This window comes from Biomphalaria glabrata, chromosome 5 (assembly GCF_947242115.1).
Source record: "Biomphalaria glabrata chromosome 5, xgBioGlab47.1, whole genome shotgun sequence".
Lineage (NCBI taxonomy): Eukaryota > Metazoa > Mollusca > Gastropoda > Planorbidae > Biomphalaria > Biomphalaria glabrata.
In genome coordinates this window covers 38,843,955-38,867,035 of record NC_074715.1, presented here as the reverse complement: position 1 = coordinate 38,867,035, position 23,081 = coordinate 38,843,955, and the positions used below count along the sequence as shown (strand labels likewise).

Here is a 23,081-nt window from a genome sequence, read left to right as displayed (position 1 = left end):
GGCCGATCCTGAAGTGTGACTGACAATCGAGGCACAAGTAGCGTAAGTATATCTTTATTAGGCGTATTTATCGTAATATTATCTTCACGTTAAGCGAGACCTCTTGTAGTAGGTTTGTTTTGGTCAGCATTAGACATCAACAGAACGATGGTTAAACGCTCAGAAATATCTCATTTTCAAGAACATTTTGAATGTTTTGCAAGAAAATATTCTAATATGAAATTATAGGCCCTTACAACATTGCAAATACAATCAATTTGTTTCTTTAAAAGATAAGATACACAGATTTAGATTAAGCCCTGGAGGATAGCCGGCGAAAAAAAATATATTGGAAAAATAATATTTCACAAACAAAGCTCATTTGTAAGTGATGCATTTTGTTCAATAGGCCTATTTGTAACTTCGTTTAGGTGGGAAGAGCAGTAGATGTATTCGCGCCCCCACCCCACCCAATCGGCCAACAGGAGAACGAAATAATATAAAAATGTGTTAAAATATCAATAACAAGTTTTAATCATATAGATATTTGATTGATTTTGTTAACAAGCTGTGATTTGTACAAATAAATTGAACCATAAACTTTCGAGTGGGGGGGGGGGGGGTGGCTGGATTGATGCCATCGCCCACTCCCTACAAAACCAAATCGGCTAACATACTAGATGGGGGGGGGGGCGATGTTCGAAAGAGAGGGTCGGCCGAGTTGGGGGGGGGGAAATCACCCCTACCGCCCCCCACCCCAGATCCGCCAGCGGAGTAAGTGGGTGATCAGCCCTAACGTTCTTACCCACTAAATCCGCCAGTGGTACCAACACATGTTAGAACCATTAAAAAAATTATAAAACGCGTCACATTTGGACACGTCGCTTCCGGGGACACCTTGACACTTGCGAGATGGAAAAAAAATCCCACTATAAATATATATAAATATTTGAAGGTCATAAAAAAAAGGACAGCTTGCTATATTTTTTTTTACATTACATCTATTGCCTCCCTTTGGTAATTCATTATCCACGCTTCAGGTAGAGTAGCCAGGCTTTAGTTTAGGACTGATGTCGGATAAATTCTTATGTCGATTTAAAACATTTGTGTCAGCCTATTAGGGAGCCGTGCCCCTTGTGTTTCTTTCCTTATCTTCCTCCTATGACTTATAAAGTACGCTCTATAGTACGTTTAGAAGGAATAAAACAAACAAACACACGTTTCTCATGCTACTGTTTGTTTAATAAGTTTTGCAGGGTTTCAGCGACATCTGGTGGTCAGCAATGTATCAATGTCGCTATCGGAATCTTCAACCCTGTTTATTGTCATCATTTCTTGTTCTTCTTTGTTTAAGTTTCTGGATTTCTTTAAGGTAAAACAACATTTGTAGACATAAATTAATATTAATTATTAGTTGTGTTTTTTTTTCCATTCTTTTTTCAAAACAAAACATTTTTGACCAAAGTTTGAAGGAAAAAGGACATGTTTAGGAAAGTTATCTTTCATCTTATGAAATGTACGTTCTTCACGTACTAACGTTATCACACATGTTTATTCCTAAGAAAAAGGAACAACGTATTTAAAAATTTAAGAGACCAGGGAAGAGTGAGTACATAAAATGTATCAAAATGAAATATCTGAAACTAAGACTTACCAGAGAGCTGCATAGGGAATTCATAGACACAATGCTTTCTAAGGGGAATAAACAAAATCTATGGTCATATTTTAATAGAAGAGAATGGAAACAACAGGAAACTCACATTAGATGATATCGCGGATTGCCATTAGTGATGAAGTTATTAAGAATTCAAACAAATAGTTTAAATTTAATTTTTAAAAATTTAAATTTAAACAAGAACATAAAACTATTTTAAAAAAGTAACCTTGTTTAGAGTAATATCCACCACCATCATCATCATCATCATTATACTCCATACACTATATAACTCTAAAGGCACAAATCTCTTTTGTATGCAACATTCATCGACATAAACCGTGCAGTGATGCTTCGCGAATGTATGTCACCATACAGGTAAAGACTAAGACTAAGACTGCTTTATTGATCCTTATATACATTTGTTGTGATTACTAGGACTCTTTTTTCATATAAAGACAACACAACACAACTCATGGTTTCGAGACGATTTCCTCTTTCTTCCCACACCATAGCTAAAGTTTAACCTGAGCCATGCAATATATGAGCCAAAGGGACAGTAACCGGTCCTGTGCAGCCTCCAGCAAGAGCTCCATGTGTTCTCAGACTTCGAGGGGCCCTTTCTTAAAATTTTTATTGTTTGAATTGTTGCCAGTGCATGATAGAAACTCACACCTTGATAGGTGGTGTTAGCCCTCTCTGGTGGACCAATGAGTCTGCAACGGTGTTGCCAGTCACTTGGTACCCACCGCAATGTTTCCAGGGTGCCATAGCGTTGCCTTAAATCGTGTGAAGATGGACCACGGTCCAGGACTTTGCAAAGCCTGGAGTACAGGTATCGAGTCAGTGACCACGACAATCTGTGTCGAAAGTTTTATCGATATTATTATATTGTTAGGCTGACTGTGAGCATGATACTATATTCATATGTGGTCAGTGAACTGAGTGAACTGATGATTAGTTAAGATATGGTTCAATGTAAACATGGCTTATCTGATGTTATCGAATGATTATCTAATCGGTCGTTTTCTAAAGAGCCAATGTCTTATTCAAGGCTTAAAGGAAAAAAGTTTCCCTTTTTATAGATTCTTTAGATAGTAATAAAGGTGTATAGAACACTATTAGCGTATAATAAAAAGCACTGCTTATTAAATACTATTTTAAAATTATGTTCGACCTATATCCATACATAATACATTTTTTTCCCTTTTAAAACAGAAGTAAACATTTTATTTAAAATGTAAGAAGTCTGTATGACAAAGCACACTAAATTTAGTAATAAAAATATTTTTGAAACATTTTTTTAAAGAAAATAACAAAAACGTTTACATAAATATAAAAAAAAAATATACATTAAAATGTCCTCCCTTAGTGATATAGTCTTCCGTGTTTTTTTTTATTACTATTAATAGTAAATAGTTGTAAAAATAGTGTATTTTTTCTGAAAAAAACTTATTGCATATTTACTTTAAAAAAATAAATGATTCGTTTTCAGAAAAAAAGTATCCGTTGCATCAGAAATTTAAAAGTTCTAAAATATCGTGATGTTCAATTTTCAATCTTTTTTTCCCTTTCAGGCACCTCTAAAAACCAGAACAGACACAAAAAGATTCGTGACATATTCACATTTGACTAGAGTAACTCTTTGAGTAAAATCGTTACACTTAGAGACACTTGAGTACAGAAGACTGTGTAAAGTAGCAATAAAACATAAAATATCGAACCATAAGTTACAATTATCTTATCTTATCTTATATAATACAGACGTTACTTCAAAAAAGATGATTACGTCCTACGCGTCATGCATTTAGTCATGCATATTAACCAATGACTTAAATTCAGCCAAGTCACTGGTTTTCCTGGCTAGCTCAGGCAACCCATTCCATGTTCTAATAGCACTAGGGAAGAAGGAATGTTTGTACAAATTTGTCCTAGCATATGGGACGAGGAATGTGCCTTTATCTTTGTGTCTTTCAGAGTATTTTATTAAATTTTGTTTTTGTATTTGAAGATTTTGGTTCAGTGTTTTATGTATGATTGCTACTTTACTTTTGAGCCTTCTGTCCTGAAGGCTTTCTAAATTTAGTGATTTTACTAAATGTGTTACTCTAGTCAAATGTGAATATTCGTTTGTTATGAATCTCACTGCTCTATTTTGTGTCTGTTCCAGTTTTTTAATGTTTTCTTGAGTTGAGGGGTCCCAAACGGAGGATGCATATTCTATTATTGGCCTAACCAAGGTTAAATAACATTTTAGTTTTATGTTCTTATTTGATTTATAGAAATTTCTTTTAATAAATCCTAATGCTTTGTTTGATTTTTTGGTAGTTTCATCAATATGTGGATTCCATGACAGTTTTTCATTTATTATAACACCTAGGTATTTTGCGTTTTAGTCTGTGTTACTGGTTTGCCATGAATAAGATAAGTGGAATTAATTTGTTTTAGTTTTTTTGTTACTCTTAACAACTGACATTTTTCTAGGTCGAAAGACATGCTCCAATTTGATTCCCATTTCTGTAATTCATCTAATTCTCTTTGTAAAATATCTGTGTCGTGTGTTGTTTTTATTGTTCTATATATTATGCAATCGTCTGCAAATAATCTGACTTTTGTTCCTGAAGTAATGCAATTTGGTAAATCATTTATGTAAATTAAAAATAGTAGTGGACCCAAGACTGTTCCTTGAGGTACACCTGAGTTTACTGTTATCGGTGTTGATTTAGAGCCATTTATTATTACAGTTTGTTCTCTCCCTATCAGAAAATCTTTAATCCACTGATGCAGTGAACCATTAATGCCGAAATATTTTAATTTTTTAAGCAAACTATGGTGGTGGACTTTGTCAAAAGCCTTAGAAAAATCTAGTAAGATAGCATCTATTTGTTCACTATTATCTAAACCTTTTGAAAAATCATCAATTAGTCCTATCAGTTGTGTTTCACATGATCTATATTTCCTAAAGCCATGTTGGTATGGTGTGAGGACATTATCTTTATCTAAATGGTTTATGATGTTGCTACATATTATGTGTTCTAGGATTTTACATGTGATGCTGGTAAGTGATACTGGTCTGTAGTTTCCTGGGTCAGATTTTTCTCCTTTTTTTAAATAGGGGGGGGGTGACATTAGCTTCTTTCCAGTCCTTTGGTACTCTGCCCTGGTTAAGTGAAGCCCGAAAGAGTATTTTGAACACTGGGGCTAGCTCATTGCTTAGTTCTTTGAGTAATCTAGCTGGAATACCATCAGGTCCAGAAACTTTATTTGGTTTGGTGTTGGCTAATAGTTTTTGAATTCCATTTTCTTGTACTACTATATCTTTTATGTTGTTTACATGGTTCAAATTCAGTAATATGTCTTTGTCTCCTGGGGCTGAGAATGCTGATGCAAAGTATTTGTTTAGGATGTTTGCTTTAGTTTCATTATCATTATGTATTATGTTATGTTCATCTTTTAATGGCGCTATGCCTGTTGTTTCCATTTTCTTAGACTTAATGTATGACCATAGGTTTTTGTTGTTATATTTAGATATTACATTGTTTATGTATTCAATCTGCAGCTGTCTGCTTACTTTTTGGGTTAAGTGTTTAATTTTTATATACTTTTTGTAAACTCTTTCTGCATTAGTTTCTTTAAATTTTCTATATAGGTTTTCCTTCTGTTTACAAAGCTTCTTTAGTCTATTATCAAACCAGCATTTATTTATTTTATTTAATGTGTATGTAGTTGGTATATGATTTTCTATAATGCTTTTAAGATGGTTTTTAATGAAATTCCAGAGGTCATCGACTGGTTGGTTAATGTCTTTTTCTAATAAGAATGTTTGTTGAAAGTTTAATGCAGCTTGGTGTAGTTGTGTTAGGTTACATTTATTCCAGAGTAAGATTTTTCTTTTGGGTTACAACACATCACATAAAGATGACACCAACAACGACAACAAAAATAAAGTTAGAGCATGAAACTGGTTGCTTGAATCAGACAGGAAAAGCAATAACATTGTTACGCTTATGTATGTAATTAAACCAGTATTTACAACTTTGAAATAAATATCGTATTCTTTTCCGTATTGATTTTGAAATGTATTTGAATGCTATTCCAAAAGTAATCATCTGGTTGGTTAATGTCTTCATCTGCTAGAAATGAGAGTTGGAATTTTAAAGCAGCCTACTGTCATTCAGAAATATTTTTCTTTTAGCTTTTTCATTGATTAGTGCTTTGATTGAACTGATAATTATAAGACATTTTGGTTAGATAATCCAAGTTTAATCTACCACCATCCGGATCTGTTAGTTAAGAAATGGTTAAAGGTGTTGTTTAAAATAGTTTTCTAAAAACAATTCGCTCTTAACTGTAGCAATGTCAAAAGGTTTTCTTGATATTTCGGGTTGACTTCTTCATATTTCATTCTCTTTACATAGATTAAAACCAGAAACAGGGGCTACCTCGGTAAACATGTTTGATTATATGACGCTTCACAAAACAAATCTACAACTTGTTGTTTCGTCATATTTTAGATCCACTCAAAATAGTACTCGTAGATATTTCTTTACACTCACGACTTCAATTGCAAATCTATTTGCAATAAATTATTCAAAACTTTATTGTGGTCTAAAACTCTTGGTTCTATTTGCTTGTGAGATGAGAGTGGAGTGTGCCCTGAATATTAACGACAAGTCATCAATATTCTAATAACTAACATCTGGTGGGTTCAGCTGATGTTTGTGAATTCAGGAGTTCTATGTCTGGGTGTGGATAACTATACACGTTATGACTTGGTTGGTTGACAGTGGGAATTTTGTGAGGGTTCAAAGATAGATGTGGGTTTACTCGGAATCAAAGAAAAAGGATGCTTTTGCTAACATTGTTATTTTTATATGTTAAATTATTTACCCTATTTTGTGTTTGATTTTCTAGATGTCGAAAAATGGTGTAGGTCTGAGAAAATGGCATTTGAATTTTTTGTTTTTAAAGATTTGCTTTCATAGAAGACCAAAAGTTGCTTTCAGAAGATCAAAAGTTGCTTTCAGAAGACTAAAAATTGCTTTCAGAAGACCAAACGTTGCTTTCAGAAGATCAAAAATTGCTTTCAGAAGATCAAAAATTGCTTTCAGAAGATCAAAAATTGCTTTCAGAAGACCAAAAGTAGCTTTCAGAAGATCAACTGTTGCTTTCAGAAGAATACAAATTGCATTCAGAAGAGCAAAAGTGGCTTTCACAGAAGATAAAAAAATTGCTTTCAGAAGACTAAAAGCTCAAAGGTTGCTTTCAGAAGACCGAGAATCGCCATTACATCAATCTTAACACGTTGCAAGTGATAATGAAATCGGAATTTCAATAGCGTTTTGGTATTTGTAGGGGCTTATTGGCTGAGTGGTAAAGCGCTTGGCTTCCTAACCGAAAGTTTCTTGGTTTGGATCTGAGTGAAGACTGAAAATTTTTAGGATGCCATTTTCATCATTTGTCCTATATATTTTAAGGTCTGAAAGGGTACTTTATATTTTTTTGGATGGGATGGGGGGATTTGCATTTGAGCGTGACAATCAAACTAAATTGAACCAATAACGGCTTTTGTCCTTATGGAGATCGCCAAACTGTGTTACAAACTGATCTGACGCGAAACCTTGAACAAAGGATAAAGAATTTGAAGAAGAAATGTAGAAACTAATTATTTTGTACGAAGCCCTCAAAGTGTAGGTCTACATCAAGGCAGTTACTGATTATATAAGAATCGAACCAATTAAACCGAATTAGAATTATGTATATAACAACCACAGAACAAACATTATTTGTCTATTGAAGCTTTGTATAGACGATACAAATAAAAGATTGAAATACATTTCAGAAGTACCTGCTGTACTCAGGACAAGATTTTATCGAGCATATTAAGAGGGTCCAATGTAAACGTAAACTTTCCACCAGACCAAAAACCTTCTTCACGACGTGTCAGCTTAGGCGATTTATCAACTAGGGACAAAAAGGTGACGGTCAACCAAACAGAGAAAGACAAACAACAGTTGTCCGTGAGAGATATTTTAAGACTGTCTCTCAACACTACTCAGTTACTTATGGTTAGTATCATGATCTATCCAGGATAGAATTTAAATTAAATCTTAAATATCAATCTTTAAAAAAAAAAAAAAAAAGAAACTAAATATAATGTTCGGGTGTAACAACCAATGCATTCTGCCTTAAAAGTGAACATTGTGAAAATTTTGCACAATTATTTACAATTATTTACGAATGTAACTAGGGGGGTTAAAAGATGAAGACTTTCTGTTGGTTTATTTAAACAAAAAGTAATTGTCTTATCGTTGCTTTTTTCCACGGTTTGGGTCATTTGCTAGTTGGTTAGAAGCATGTTTTGTTTTTTTGTTATTGCAGCCACACCATACCTCTTCTAAGTGTCCAATAAGGTCCGAGATAAACCGATTTTATGAACCTTTGACCTGGGAAAGGATTCTGTACCGTGGCCATGATGGGAAGTGGGCTCTTCACCGACAACAAAGTGATCATTTATTCACACACATCTTCCATAAGCCAGCGTCAAACTTTTCTTCTCCTATGCGAAGGTCGGAGACCGAGCTCAAAGGGGGGGGGCTCTCCTTATTCCTATATTGCAGAGGTTCTCAAACTTTTTTGACCCGGGGACCCCTTAATATAGTAAAAACTTGCCCATGGTCCTTTAAATAAAAAAAAAAACTACATAAATGCATATTACATATGTAAAACAATCTTTTAAAAAAACATTTTGTTGAAGAAGGAGTGTTTATTGACATCATCTGTTTAAATTTAAAAAAAATGACTTGGTTGAGGTTCATGAGATTTTATGAGTGTATTTAAGCCCGGCTCAAAGAGCATACATTTCCAGTCGGTTTCTTGTATGTGTGATGAGGTTCATGACGGCAAGAAATCCACGTTGTACCAAACAAGAAGCCGGGAACTTCTTTACAATGACATGTAATGCAGAATTTGTGGTATCCTTGATTAAACATTAGTTTCAGTTCCTCGTTTGTGGATATTATAAGATAATATGTTCACGCGCAAAAGGGCTCAACACCCAGTCGTGTATATTCAAATAAAAAAATGTCTTCAAATCTTCGATTTGGTCGTCTACGTTAAAGACATATTAAATGGTAATGATGGACGGATGGATTAATCTTCCAGTTATTTGATCGAATTAAATGTCTTTTAATTTTTTATTGTATACAAATTTCGTCTTAGCGCCCGCGTACACCAGTTTGAGAAACACTGCTATAATGTACCGAAGCAAACCGTGGGAGGACCATTACATGCGTGTGGACGTCGCTGGGGAACCTTGCAACAGATGGACTGGGTCAGCAAGCCTTTTTTTTTCTTCCTTCCTCACCAGGTGCATGTACGCTCGCTAGAGTATAACTGAAGGTAGCCCACTGGGGGCTATGTTCGCTCTTGTTCTTAGCCCATCCGATTCCCAGGGCGGACGTTTCTACGGAGGCGCCACCCTGAGGCTATTGGATCTGGATTCCTCTGCCGTACCACCCCAGCTAACCCCTTAAATCTTACTAATGTTGTCCTTTCTGTAGTCTGGCGATATGATTCAACGACCAGTGGCTAAGTTGATTGAAGGGAGACTTCCGTGTCTAAAGAGAATTGCACTCCAAACGAACACTATCTATTCCTTAAGTAAGACTAATAGATCTATGGGTTACTGTATTGCAAAGATCCCGTTACTCAGTAACCGGCTTTGAGTTTTTTTTGTTTTGATCACAGGTCATTGGTAGGAACAATAAGTGTGCAGATGTCGCTGTAGATCCACGCACCTTTTGGAGCAGTCCAACAGAGGAAGATCCAAACGATGTATTCACTGCTGAACAAGACGTCCACAGAATGTCCCTGGCTATTGCGTGAGAATTACATATGTGTTCATCTTTTGATGTTCGGTCATTGACTTGAACTGTATACATATATATTCTTTATTCTATTGTTTTAAAGACAGCTTCTCTTTTTATTTAAGAAACCTGAATTATATTTGAAGTATCATCATGGAGGTATTGTTTTTTTTTAAATATTTTAAAAATGTTTACTCTTGTTAAAAATAAAATTTAAAATTAAATTAAGTTTAATTGCGACTTCTTACAATTAAAAGTGTCATTACACTAACTGCTCGAATGATTTTATTATCTGGTGTTTCATATTAACCAAACAAGTTTTATTAGGTCTCTTCCCTGACTCTTTCCCCATTCTAAAGAAATTTATATTTAAAAAACTGGTTCCTTTTTCTTTATCTAACATCTAATTAATCAATACCTCCCCACCCCCCAGAACAAAGGCATCTCTAAATGAGAAATTTTGACTTTAATGAAAAATACTTTACAGTCTAGTGTCACGTGTCTGGTTTTGGGTTCATTAAAGACGCTACGTACTTTGTGTGTGTAAGTGCGCTTGTTCGTATGTGTGAACGAGATTCTATTTACACGAAACTCAATTATTTGTTAACGTTTTTGTTTTCAATCAGTAAGCTGAGTTTACTTACAAACAGTAAGCTGGGTTTACTTATAAACAGTAAGCTGGGTTTACAGTTGAGTCTCTTCTGCACTGCATATACCATTCCTGTATCCTGTATAAATTTAACTTTCAAATCAAACAAAGAAATACCTCTACATTAACTTAAAGTATTCTTTGATTCTGGAAAATTTCTAACCTTGTTTTAAGGTGTGGAATGCTCGACTGGGACTATCTGTCTACACCGCCAGTCAATGAACTGTACTCCTTTGAAAAGTTTTACCTGTCTCGTCCTCCTGTGATTGATGTCCTAAGCGCAACCAGTGAGACATTCTCTACCGTCTTGATGTTAAACCCCAGGTAAAAATACTGACCGGTTTATTCACTAGTCTGAATAATGAAATTTTTTATTTCATTTGCTCAGCCAGTGCCGGCCTTAGGTAATCAGAGGCCCTAGGCGGCTGCCTAGTTTGTCTATAAGGCCGGTCCTGGCTCAGCCCCACATCCCACACAAATTAATTATTAATTTTCAAAACTTGTTTCATGTTTGTTTGTTTTTGAATGACTGATGTCACTGTTGTTTGTCTGTTCACCTCCACAAACCACATTTACTGCACCATACAAATGTTAGGCCTGGAAGAAAATGCTGATATTATCATGATGACCTCTCACCTCCAGCAGGACATTAACGTTGTCAGAGATGATCCAGCTCCAAATAGATGTGAAAGACGGGAGGGGAGTCCCTAAAGGATTTGGAGGAGACGAGATCCGCGTTTGGTTCCAAGACAAGTTTATGAGCGGCACAAGCATGTCTGCCAAAATAGAAGACCTGGGCAATGGAACCTACATCGCGTCAGCACCAGCATCTTGGATAGGTACATTGCGGTAAAGTATTAGATAGATATGATTCCCCTTCCTATATTGATTTACTTCTAATCATTTTCTGTTTCTTTTGTTACCCCCCCCCCCCTCCCATCCCAGAGAGGTAGGAATGTACACCTGGAAAAGGCTTAAAAAATATGATGATGTATACAAAAGTACATTTACTAATAGAAAAGTGGCATGTTGCGGGATTGGGACCAGCTATGAATATGGGGAAGCGCTTTAAGTGCCCCCATCCCTTGCGGGGTACGGCTCAGAGCCCTCGCCGCTTCCCGGTTTTCTTCAAAATCAGCTTCCTAAAGTCTTATATAACTATATATCGTAAAAAGTTATATAAGAAAAGTTAATTTTAGCTGTTTTTTGTGTTGTCTGGTTACTTAGGCGACTCAAAACCTTTAGCTGCCACTAATACCTCCATATTCAAAAGCAGGTGTCTATTTTTACATTTAAAAAACAACAACAACAAAAAACAACAAAAGTGGTGCTAAAAGTCTGGTTGAACATTGAATGACATTTCATTCTGAATGTAAACAACATCGGTAATTTTTGTTTACTTTTTAGAGTCCATGTTGCGGTAACCTACTCCAGGGAATACCTCAGGGCTTTGGTATATCTACAGTTGGTTCTAAAATCATTTCGACACATCGGCGCTTTGTTTAAAAATGAAAAGGTAGGCAGTTTCACATTACGTTTTTTTTACTCAGGCGAAAAGAAGTTCAACCTCAACACGCTGTCAATCAAAACGTAAACTCTACACAATTTTCATTTTAAAATGACTGTTTTTTTTTTTTTGACAATCTGACATCCAAACCAATGTGACTCCTTTAATAGGGTTACTCCTTTGTCAACATTTGTTCAATTTAGACACTCCGCCCCCTCTACTCATAATGGTCACACTCAGGACTAACGTTTCGAGCCTGCTCTCTTTCCTGCGGCAGGTTTGGGCTAGGAGTTGATAGAAAATTTGAAACATGTAAGTCAAATTAAACAATGCGCCCCCCCCCCCCCCCCCCGTGTCATTCAGGGTGATTATCAATTAAACAGTGTTTGCCGTTTGTTAACCATGGAACATTACATGGCAAAGTATACTATATGTAATACTGTGCATGTTTTCTTTTTCTATGCAACATTAATTTTTTTTTAAAGTAGAAATATAGGTTAACGAATGTGTACATATTATTTTTGGACTTCCACGAAGAGCTGACACTGATTCTACATATAAGTAAACGTCTGACATTTTCAACCTATTTTTCTGATCATGCCTTAAAAGATTTTGAAAACATCTAAAATGAAACGGCATATAGTGATCAACAATTATTATTTGTTCATTTTGTTCTTGGTAGCTGTCTAAGTTCTACCATTCACTCCCACATACCGTGGGAGGGCCGCATCCAAAAGAGTTGGGTTGACTCAGGGGCGCTCTAAAAATTCCGTTGTTCAAAATCAAAGTCTTCACCGAGAGTCGAACCCAAGTCCAGAGGTTCGTGTACCAAGCCTTTAACTGCGCCCCCGTACGACAGTCTATCTGTAAGTAATTCAATAGGAATAAAGGAAGGAACAAGGAAGAATTGGAGTCATGAAATTTTTAATTTTTTTTTTTACTTTGTGAGTTTGCCTTCAAGCAGTCAGGAAAGAATCGAACAAACATCATGATTAAGAACCATATTGATAAATTTGACTTTTCATGGGCTCGCTGTGTTCTGAGAAAAGTATTTTTACCGAATCGAAGTCAGAAATAGCAGACACGACTTTTTTTTTTCGAAGAAAAAATAATACAAATAGAATATCTGGAGTACCTTTTATGCTGTAGAAATATAAAAGCTTATATTGACTTAATGAGAAATTACATTCGAGAGTTGTTGTAAGTCAATGTATTTTGTAGAAATTAACATGTGGAGTTTGATTCTCTACATTATTAATTTGATATGTACATTTACTCTGTTAATACTACAATCCAGAGCTATTGGTAATTGATATCTGTAAATCAATGTATATTGTCAAAAGGGAAATTATCTGTGATTATTATCAATTTTTCGATTGATTCATGTTTTTTTGAGGGGCACTAAATAATTGTGAAAACTTTCATTTTGATCCGAGAATGGGAAGTGGGAGAATATAATTTGTATCAGAGAAAACACGTAGATATAAGCTTTGTAAAATTTTACAAACTAACGCTAGTGTTTGTGCTAGGCAGAAAATAGCAGAAAATTAAGTAGAAAAATCAATTGCAAATCAAAAAATGCAAATCATGACCGTATTTTGTTAACAATTTTGTTAAGTCATGCATGTTGGTTGTGGTGAATGAAGTTTGTCCTTATAAGTAAAAGAAATTGAACTAACTGGGATTGTGAAGAACTAACTGGTCTTGTGAATAACTAATTGGTTTTGTGAAGAACTAATGGGTCTTGTGAAGAGCTAACTGGTCTTGTGAAGAACTAATTGGTCTTGTGAAGAACTAATGGGTCTTGTGAAGAGCTAACTGGTCTTGTGAAGAACTAATTGGTCTTGTGAAGAACTAATTGGCCTTATGAAGAGCTAACTGGTCTTGTGAAGAGCTAATTGGTCTTGTGAAGAACTGATTGGTCTTGTGAAGAACTAATAGATCTTGTGAAGAACTAATTGGTCTTGTGAAGAACTAATTGGTCTTGTGAAGAACTAATTGGTCTTGTGAAGAACTAATTGATCTTGTGAAGAACTAATTGGTCTTGTGAAGAACTAATTGGTCTTGTGAAGAACTAATTGGTCTTGTGAAGAACTAGCTGAGCTTGTCGGTTTGAATGGAACAACTACAGGAGGGGGAAGGAACTTCAAACACTTTCAATACGTTGTGACTGCTAGGCGGCTAGACAGAAAGTATATAGCCAGACAGATACTCATCTGCAGTGTGGTAAAGCTGTCTCCAGGGAGTTTCTTGACATCACGTGGCCGGCGTATAAATTCTGTGAGACTGTACAAACAGTGTAATAAAGAAATTCTCAGCTCATTTTGAAAACTTTCATGCTTAGGATGCTGAAATATGTTTCAAAATTTGTTGGCAGTTGAGATTCAGGATGCAATGAAGGTCTTCTGGTGGAAGTCATTGAGACACATTTCAATCAACAAAGCTGCAGACATTTTATGTAGGACAACAAAGCAATATATCTCAACTCTTGAAGACATTTGTTATAAACATGAATTGTTCGATTGGCCTGCACTTACACTAATTATTCTGAAAGTATGCTTTGTGCTGAGCTTTTCGATAAGCCGATTAGCATATGCATCCAAAACTAACATAGTCTGTTGCAGATGACATTATTAAAATATGCAAATGTAGTCAACTCACAAAAATCACATTAACATTAAGTTTATTATGTATTTGTGAAACAATTTGTGTACAGGCTCGGAATGAAATATAATCTAGATTTTTGCAGTCAGGCAGATAATATTTTCAAATGTATTGTATAGAACCTTTTACTGTATGTACCACAACCACTAAATGTAAATATTTTTACAAATTCAAAAGACATACTTGTAGTCCACTGTCCTACTTATAAACCGAGTAAACTTCATTCTCAATATAGAGTGACTGGAAAATAACGTAACTCAGTGTTTCAAATTAAATACGAGCGTTTTATACGGCTCGCCATAAGGTTTTAAAAATGTTTGTGGCCCACCAAGTCAAACAGGTTTCCGACCCCTGTTCTATTTTATAAAAGATTGTTTTAAAATTATAGGAACATGCAATGTCATCTGAAAGCAACACGACAGGCATGGTTTGTACAACACAACAGACAAGGTTTGTACAACACAACAGACAAGGTTTGTACAACACGACAGGCATGGTTTGTACAACACGACAGTCATGATTTGAACAACACGACAGACATAGTTTGTTTAGAGATTTGAATTGTTCAATCTAGTCGATACTATTTGTTCACCAGGCAAGCGAGTTAACGCCCTGTTACCACACAGAAGTCATACCTGGACACAGCCGGTCTCAGATTTGTAATATGACCACCATTAACGGCTCTCCTTGGTTCTGTGGTCGGCCAAGGAAACGACAGCTAGATTGTGAGCTGCACTTCGCTGGAAGCAGGGTCATCGAGGGGCCTTCAAATATTCCCGCCACACCAGCAGAGATGGCACTATTTCTTCGTTCGTCTGAGTGAGACGTTTTTGATTAGCTACTTTGAATTTTTAAGATCTTTATAGAAACTGATCAATATTTTAAATAAAAATTAGGCATTTAATGTTTGCAACCATCATTGCACTTGCCATTTAGAGTAAAATTTCCTTTCTTTACGCTCAGCAATACTTCTAACACTAGGCCTACTCCAGCAATTAGATCTACGTTTACTCCCAAACAAATAGAAATAAAAAGAAGTTTAAAAAAAAAATACAATTCCTCCATTATGTAATAGTGATTTCTGTGAATAACCAATGAATAATAAGGATAGAGACACGTTCGTCTGGACATATATTGACTTAAAAAAAAAAGTTACCTTCTCGCCCTCTATGCAGGAACACATTGAGTTGTATCGGGTTTATCTGATCAAGCCAATATCGTCAGGTAAATGAAAAAGTGAAAGGTCACAGAACATAATTTGAGACCCATGGAAAAGCTAGCGCTCCTAACAATAGATCGAGTAGATAGTTGTGAATACATGTTGTATGTTTGTGATGATCATTTTGTTTTCCATTCTCTGTTGGACAGGGCCAATAGTACAGTATTTCGACTCGTCCCGAATGACATACAGTTCAATGTTGTTGCAGGTTCGTAATACGTTTTTCCTTCATGTAAATATATAACTCGACCCGTTGTTGTATACAAGTGATTCTCAAACCAAAGTATAAACTGGCGCCATGAAAAAGGGTCGAACAAACTATACCGCGGTAAACCAATGGCCTATGATATAAATAGACATACATCCTATAGGATGTACAAATTGGTAGATGCAGGATGGGTGGAAAGGTCAATCGCCCTACATCCCACTCGACAGCCCCCACCCCTGGGAAGTATCCATGTGGAGAACTAACACTGTTACTGTATTTTTATATTTTACTTTTAACGTAACAAAAATATGTTATTTGTTATTTTAAAAGTATTCTTATGTTACCGCCTCAGCTTCCTTTACAAAGCAACAAGCAGGCATTTTAAAGTTCATTTAGAGCGAGGAAGATGGCACTTCAAATGATTTCATTTAATCATTAAGATGATTAAGCACTTATGCCCAAATGTTTGCCTCCTTCTGTTGAAGGACGACTTTTATTTTATAGAGACTAGAGACCCGGAGAAACATTCCTGCCCACATAAAAAGACAAAAGTGTTGCCTTGGATTCACCCCTGAAATGGCATTTCTTCCTGGTTTGTCTGATTCCTATAACTCTTAGATCTCTATAACATTGGCTTGTCTTGTGCGATTGCCACTATGTTTGAGTTTGTTTCAATTTCATAATAAATTTATTGCCTTCGTTGTCTGATTCGTTCTTACATTTACTATAGATGCCTCTGAGAAGCTTTTCCTACAGCCCAAGACTGCTTGCAATGAAATACCAATCTCAGAGACCTGGGACTTTGAATCCCCAACAGGTTTTATGTATAAAAATGTCTGGATGCCTCGACATTGTCACATAGGTCACTTGAACACAAGTTACATCTATCAGGACATAGAGGTAATAGAGCTGTCAGATGACAAAGAATAGAAACAAGACTATAAGAGCCTTGTTATATAATTCGGACGTCAAGCATTGCAACAAGTAGATCTGACAATAAACACAGATGTGACGGCATAGAGGCATTAGTGTTATGGCATAGGACTAAAATCTAGAGCTTTGTAAGAATTCAAGGAATTTTTGTTTCCTTTTTTAAAAGGACATAGATCTTAAATTATTTATTAATTTCTAAATGATATAGGCCTAACAAGAAAATATTTAAAAAGTAAAAAAAATAATAAAGCTTATATATAACATAGCTGTATCAATTAATTTAGATAAGTCATGTAATTACATTTGTACTAGATATAGGCTAACAACAATAAATCTGTGCGATTGGAAATATTTTTACTAATTGCTTTTGTTTAGCGCTATTTCATGCTTTGAACTTTCTCAATACGCTATGCTCCTATCACTTGTCTGGGGGTTGGGGGAGAATGATTTGAATATTTGGTTGATCGTTTTTTAAATGCATTTATAAAAATAAAATTAAATTACAAAGTTGAACGACTTGGATACGAACTCGAGGGCTATATCCTACTAAAGCTAACGCACTAACCACTGTACCAGAGAAGTACTTATGAAAATAGAAGCTTCTATATTTATCTATTGTTATTTTCAAACTTTAAAACAAAGTATAAAGGGGACTAATTCAATTTATACCACCACATCATTCCAGTATCATTTCTTTCCCCTGTTCGATACAAACTAAATAAATAATTATCGAAATTTAATCAACTAGTGGGTTATTTAAAAAAAAAATTGATTCTAGTTTTGTCAGGTAAAAGAAATAAATGTGCGAAATATCAGCTTGATTCTAGAATGAGTGTGGGAGAAATAACGTGATCTAACATTTTACCAGAAAAGAAACAGAGTGAGTTGAAACACTCTTTGTAAAAACATGAGCACTTTCAGCAAGCTAAGCCATTAAAAAAAACCGATCAATAATTGTTTTAGTGTCTTAATCCTCAATTTAGAATAACATTACTATCTAATTATGCTATTTACAAGAGCTGCATTATTTAACCAAAGTTTTTCATATCTGTCTTGTTATAACAAAAAGTATTCTTTAACAATTGATGAACTAGATCTAAACTTTTTGTTTTAATCTCTGATAGATAATTCTTTTGGGAGATTCTAATGGTCGATCCCACTATAACAAATTCGTCCAAGGATCCTCATGTGTGCAGGTTAAGAAAGCCTCGACCGAAGCTTGGCACAAACCGTTGCTATGTGTTCACGAAGGCAACAAGTTCAGGTTGAGATGGGAACCTCACACCCAACCATTCATGAATGGAGTAAGTGTCGCACTGAACTATGGGTATTTTTCATTGACTCAACATCTTGCCGTGTCTGCCTGTCCCCTACTTGGTCATATAGAGACGTTTCTTGTCATTCTCCGTTGTTTTCATCTTAGAGCAATTGTATCATATTTCAATTTGACATATTTAATATAATAGTAATTTAGTAAAACAACAAACATTTTTTTTCCTTAGTTCAAAATAGCAGAAATCGGTTCACTGAATGCTGCTAGTGTTGAGATTGATAAAATACCTTCCAAGGGACGCTACCTGGTTTTCCTCAACCATTATTTCCACATCACCACTGCACACATCAGTTCTATAGATTACAAGTACAGAGCCATCAGAGACGCATTAGTCAGACTGTTTCAAAGAAATTCTCAAGTTTTAGTCGTGCTCCAGGTATGTGTAGCATTCATGAGCCGAGACTTGTATTCTATTTTATGAACGAGTGCTAGTCATGTGTGTTGCTCGTGTTTTACTGTTGGACAATACAAGGTCTGCTAACAAATGCAATAAATTGTTTACAAGGCTGGGAAAGTGCCGTCTAAGCTGTTGCGCCGCTTGGACAGTCTTAAAAAAAAGAGCGTCTGAACCAAAATCTACTCTATCCAAATAAGCTTTTCATACACGAATGTCTTAGCAAAGTCGGAGACATCTTAGAAGACAAAAGCCACCCGTTCCATTATAGCTACGACGTTGAGAAGTAATGACTTTTGGAAGGTTAAAATCGAACCGTACAAAAGCCCTTTTTTCCTTACTCTGTAAGTCTGCATCGATTAAAGTTTATTGTTTTCATGTTTATGATCTAGGCTTCATGTGAATAATATGCAGTGGTACTTAGTAATTGCTGTTTTAATCTATATTCGACTTATATACATACTAAATGTAATTTTTTTAATAAAAAAAAGTAAACATTAAAAAAAATGTAAGTAGCTAGCTTGACAGAAAATACCTAATTGAATACTAAAAAAAGGTTCAACATTTTTTTTTTTAAATCTGAAATCTTTTGCATAAATGTGTTAAGATATCCTAAATTATTAACTTTCTTACTAAAAAGCCTCCCGTGTTGTTGTTTTTTTATTCCTTATAATAGTGAATAGTTACAAAATTGTGTATTTTTATGAAAAAAACTGCTTGAATAGTTGATTTTAAGAATTAAATTATCCGCTTTCAGAAAGAAAAAAAAAAGTAGCCGTTGCATCAGAATTTTGAAAGTTCTTAAATATTATGATGTCGGATTTTCAATATATTTTTAAGCTCATGCTATCTCAATGAGACGGACGGACGGACTACACACAACTAATAGTGGCTATTCCCCCTTTCGGGGGCCGCTAATAAAAACAGTGCTACTGCTATTATTATAATAAAATAAATTAACTAATATTCAGGCAGGACTTAGCTTCGTCAAAGAGAAACAAAATTCATTGTGATCGCTTAACTATGTCCGATTGAGGAATTTTTTGGTTATGTGGCAGGTTTGCAACAATACCACCCTTTGAGAGGCAACGATAATCTTCTTAGGGATGTTAAGGGCCTTGGAGGTGTCTGTGAGCTAAGTTGCCATTGTCCTCTCGGTTGATATAACAACAGCATGTTCTGTTGGAGTTTGCAACTTCCTTTGTCGCTTAATCTCCAAGCTTATACTTCCATATTTTGTCCGTTTTTTCGCTTTTCAACTTTTGAATATTATTATTGCCATTCTTATAATGATAAGGTAATGTTTATTTTTGTTTACAGAGTCCCCATACTTCACAAGTAGGTTGGCCTAAGCATTACGAGGCTGGAGACATGCTTGGTCATGAAATCATGAGGCTTCAGAAAGAAATCTTCTACGAGATTCGTCACAAGGTCATTTACTTCAACACCTGGGACCTGACAGTAGCTACAGCCAACATGAACTTTCACCCCGAGGCTGCTCATCAGATATTTACAACATTACTTGGTTTTGTTAGCAGAAAGTTTTAACTAAATCAATGCTCTTAGATAGCTTTTTTTCCTAAAGTAGACTGCTGGCCAGCAATATTCTATTCTATTCAAAGTTAAAAGTGTTTGATCTGAACTATCTTTGTATAGTATATCAAAACAAAGAATGACTAGTGATAACATTCCACAGAAAAATAATTTTCAATTCTACAAATTCTACTAATGCCTTGAGAATTATGAGAATATAACTTTCTCTACTCCCATTCGCATTAAATGTGGTTAATTGAATTATTTTTAGTTTGATAGATTTATGCAACAGCATCAACAAACATGTAGATAAACAACAGCATCAACAAACATGTAGATAAACAACAGCTACAACAAACATGTAGATAAACAACAGCATCAACAAACATGTAGATAAACAACAGCTACAACAAACATGTAGATAAACAACAGCTACAACAAACATGTAGATAAACAACAGCTACAACAAACATGTAGATAAACAACAGCTACAACAAACATGTAGATAAACAACAGCTACAACAAACATGTAGATAAACAACAGCTACAACAAACATGTAGATAAACAACAGCTACAACAAACATGTAGATAAACAACAGCTACAACAAACATGTAGATAAACAACAGCTACAACAAACACATTGGAATGTGTGGCGGAGTGGCATTAAATTCATAAATAAATAACAATAATAATAATAAGGCTTTTCTTCGAGTCCGAAGATTAATGAGGAGTGCAATATTTCAAGTGGCTACGCAGTCCCAGCTGAGACCTACATATTTTTGCCAAGCCAGCGCTGACATAACTGTTGTCCATCGGTGGTTGATTTTGGATTCTCTTTTCGCCCTCTACATATGTAATCGTCAGTGAGTCTTCTTTCAAATGTGTATCCTTCGGTCTTGGTTAGACATCTCTAGCTGTATCGTTCCCAAGCCGCCTCCTGCGAGGTGAGGTGTTCTCTTCATCAGTTACATTCAATTCTCCCCCCCCCCCCAGCGTCACAGCAATATCAGAGAGAGAGCTTGTTTATGTCGAAGTGTATGAGTCGCACTCCTAAGTTATTGACATGTCCTTTGGTTAAATGGTGTGCGCTGGACACTCTTTCACGAACAATCTGACCTAAATCAAGAGGATTTCAGAGTGACCTCAGACTATCTCGCTAGATTTTAGTTTTATAAAGTGCTATCAATTTCATATCTAAAAAAACTTGTTTGATTTACATTCACGTTTAGGGTTGAACAGAAAATCTTGAAATCTATTGTAACTCTGTGTACTTTATTTGAAGAATTGTAAATTTTCTTACGTATTTCAGATATTTTGTTTTTGTCCTAATTTATAGAAATTTAGTCGTTGATATTGGAATCAATTGATTTATACCAAAATATATTCTGTGTTTCATACCATATAGTCTGTGTTTCATACCATATAGTCTGTGTTTCATACCATATAGTCTGTGTTTCATACCATATATTCTGTATTTCAAGATTTTTTTCTAAGTGTTTGTCGTTAAATTTTATTATTAAATTAAATTTTAATAAATAATCAAAATAACAAAAGAAACGGCAGATGAAGAATTCAATGTCGAGAAAATCACTGTTTAACTTCTAAAGCGAACACTCGGACTACTCCTGGGCTTGACTATTGTATCTACAAACAGCTAGACTCACTCAACACTTGCAAGATTGTTCTCCATTGATTTCACGCTTTCAATAAAATACTAAATCATTTTTTTGAAAAAAGAAAAGCATTTACGATTAGCCCACATATACAATGTGATAATACTGTCAGAGAGCTCAGACGTAAATAGTTATTTTAGAAAAATATAAAACATTGAGAAGTGCTGTAATGATAAATTTTAAAAAATATTAAATGTAAAAAAAAAACCACAAACAATTGATAATCGACTTACTTAAGAAAAAGATGTAAAATGGCGTTGTTTCTGTAAATTAAATTAAATTTCAACGAAAATACTGATTCTAACACAAGGGCAACAAAGATTAAGATTCTAACACAAGGGCAACAAAGATTAAGATTCTAACACAAGGGCAACAAAGACTAAGATTCTAACACAAGGGCAACAAAGATTAAGACTACAACGAAGAAGGTCCCTTTTTAGTGTTGGCACAAACCTTTGTCACTGTTTTCCCAGGCTCATATCTGTAGTATTGTTTTATGTTTAATTGTAGCTGCCTGGTATGGCAGTCTGAACGTTAAACAGAAATCTAAAAGCTACTAGTAAGGTCATTGGTAATAAACAACTTTTCGAAAAAAAAAATTAGTAAAAAAGCCAACGAAGGTTCTAAAGATTAAAATACACCATTCAGGTCATGCTAGTATCACTTTATCATCACGGACAAAATATAATGTTTTGTTTGGTGTAATGCACAAATTGTAAGACACATTTCATTATGCATAATAAAAATTATTACTATTATTATTATATCTCATGAATAATAAGGATATTATAATTTAAAATGTTGATCTATGTGTTAGAGGCAGATGACCACATACACACACACACACATATATAAAATGCTATACATGGAATAGAGTTGATGCTCTAGAAGTGGTCATGTATTAATTCTTATTTATTGATAGGCACCAATTATTCATTATTCATCCCCTCTTGACAAAGAATACGACTGTTAATGTACTTGTGATACGATTCCCGTATATAGTTAGCATTACAAGCAACAATTAATATAGGTGTAGATGTGGTTCATAATTATGCGTGCTATTATTTTGTATGTAAAGACCATAGACTATATATTACATGTAATATATAGTCTATGGTTAAAAATCAAATTCACTGCTTCATCAATATTGTTATTTTTAGCCAAATAACCTCAATGAATGGATTATAAAATGCGCACCTTTAGTTTAATCATCTTTCTTCCCTAGTGCTATTAGAGCATGGAATGGGTTGCCTGAGCTAGCCAGGAAAACCAGTGACTTAGCCAAATTTATGCACGACTAAATGCATGACGCGTAGGACGTAATCATTTTCTTTTTTTAAGTAACGTCTGTATTATATAAGATAAGAAACTAGAATCAAACTAATAACAGCTAAAGAGCCCTTGCTTTTCATTCTCTTCTCTGTTTCTCCATTGTGTTCCAAGGTGCACTATTTCGCATATAATC

The 23,081-nt window shown here is 34.9% G+C and overlaps 1 protein-coding gene across 2 annotated transcripts; it reads left to right on the top strand.

Annotated features, from left to right (window-relative positions):
• The first annotated feature begins 995 nt into the window (after positions 1-995).
• LOC106065540 (NXPE family member 4-like) lies at positions 996-21,340 on the top strand. 2 transcript variants are annotated; one of them, XM_013224376.2, is made up of 12 exons: positions 996-1,351; positions 7,476-7,701; positions 9,383-9,516; positions 10,325-10,474; positions 10,796-10,999; positions 11,558-11,666; positions 14,917-15,140; positions 15,690-15,748; positions 16,479-16,648; positions 17,806-17,985; positions 18,184-18,390; positions 19,729-21,340. In XM_013224376.2, the coding sequence occupies exons 1-12, from the start codon at positions 1,263-1,265 to the stop codon at positions 19,954-19,956; spliced, it is 1,980 nt and encodes a 659-aa protein (XP_013079830.2). In that variant the 5' UTR covers positions 996-1,262; the 3' UTR covers positions 19,957-21,340. The 2 variants fall into 2 exon arrangements, with proteins under 2 accessions (XP_013079830.2, XP_013079829.2); XM_013224375.2 differs by having other exon boundaries at positions 997-1,351; positions 10,793-10,999.
• The last annotated feature ends 1,741 nt before the right edge of the window (positions 21,341-23,081 follow it).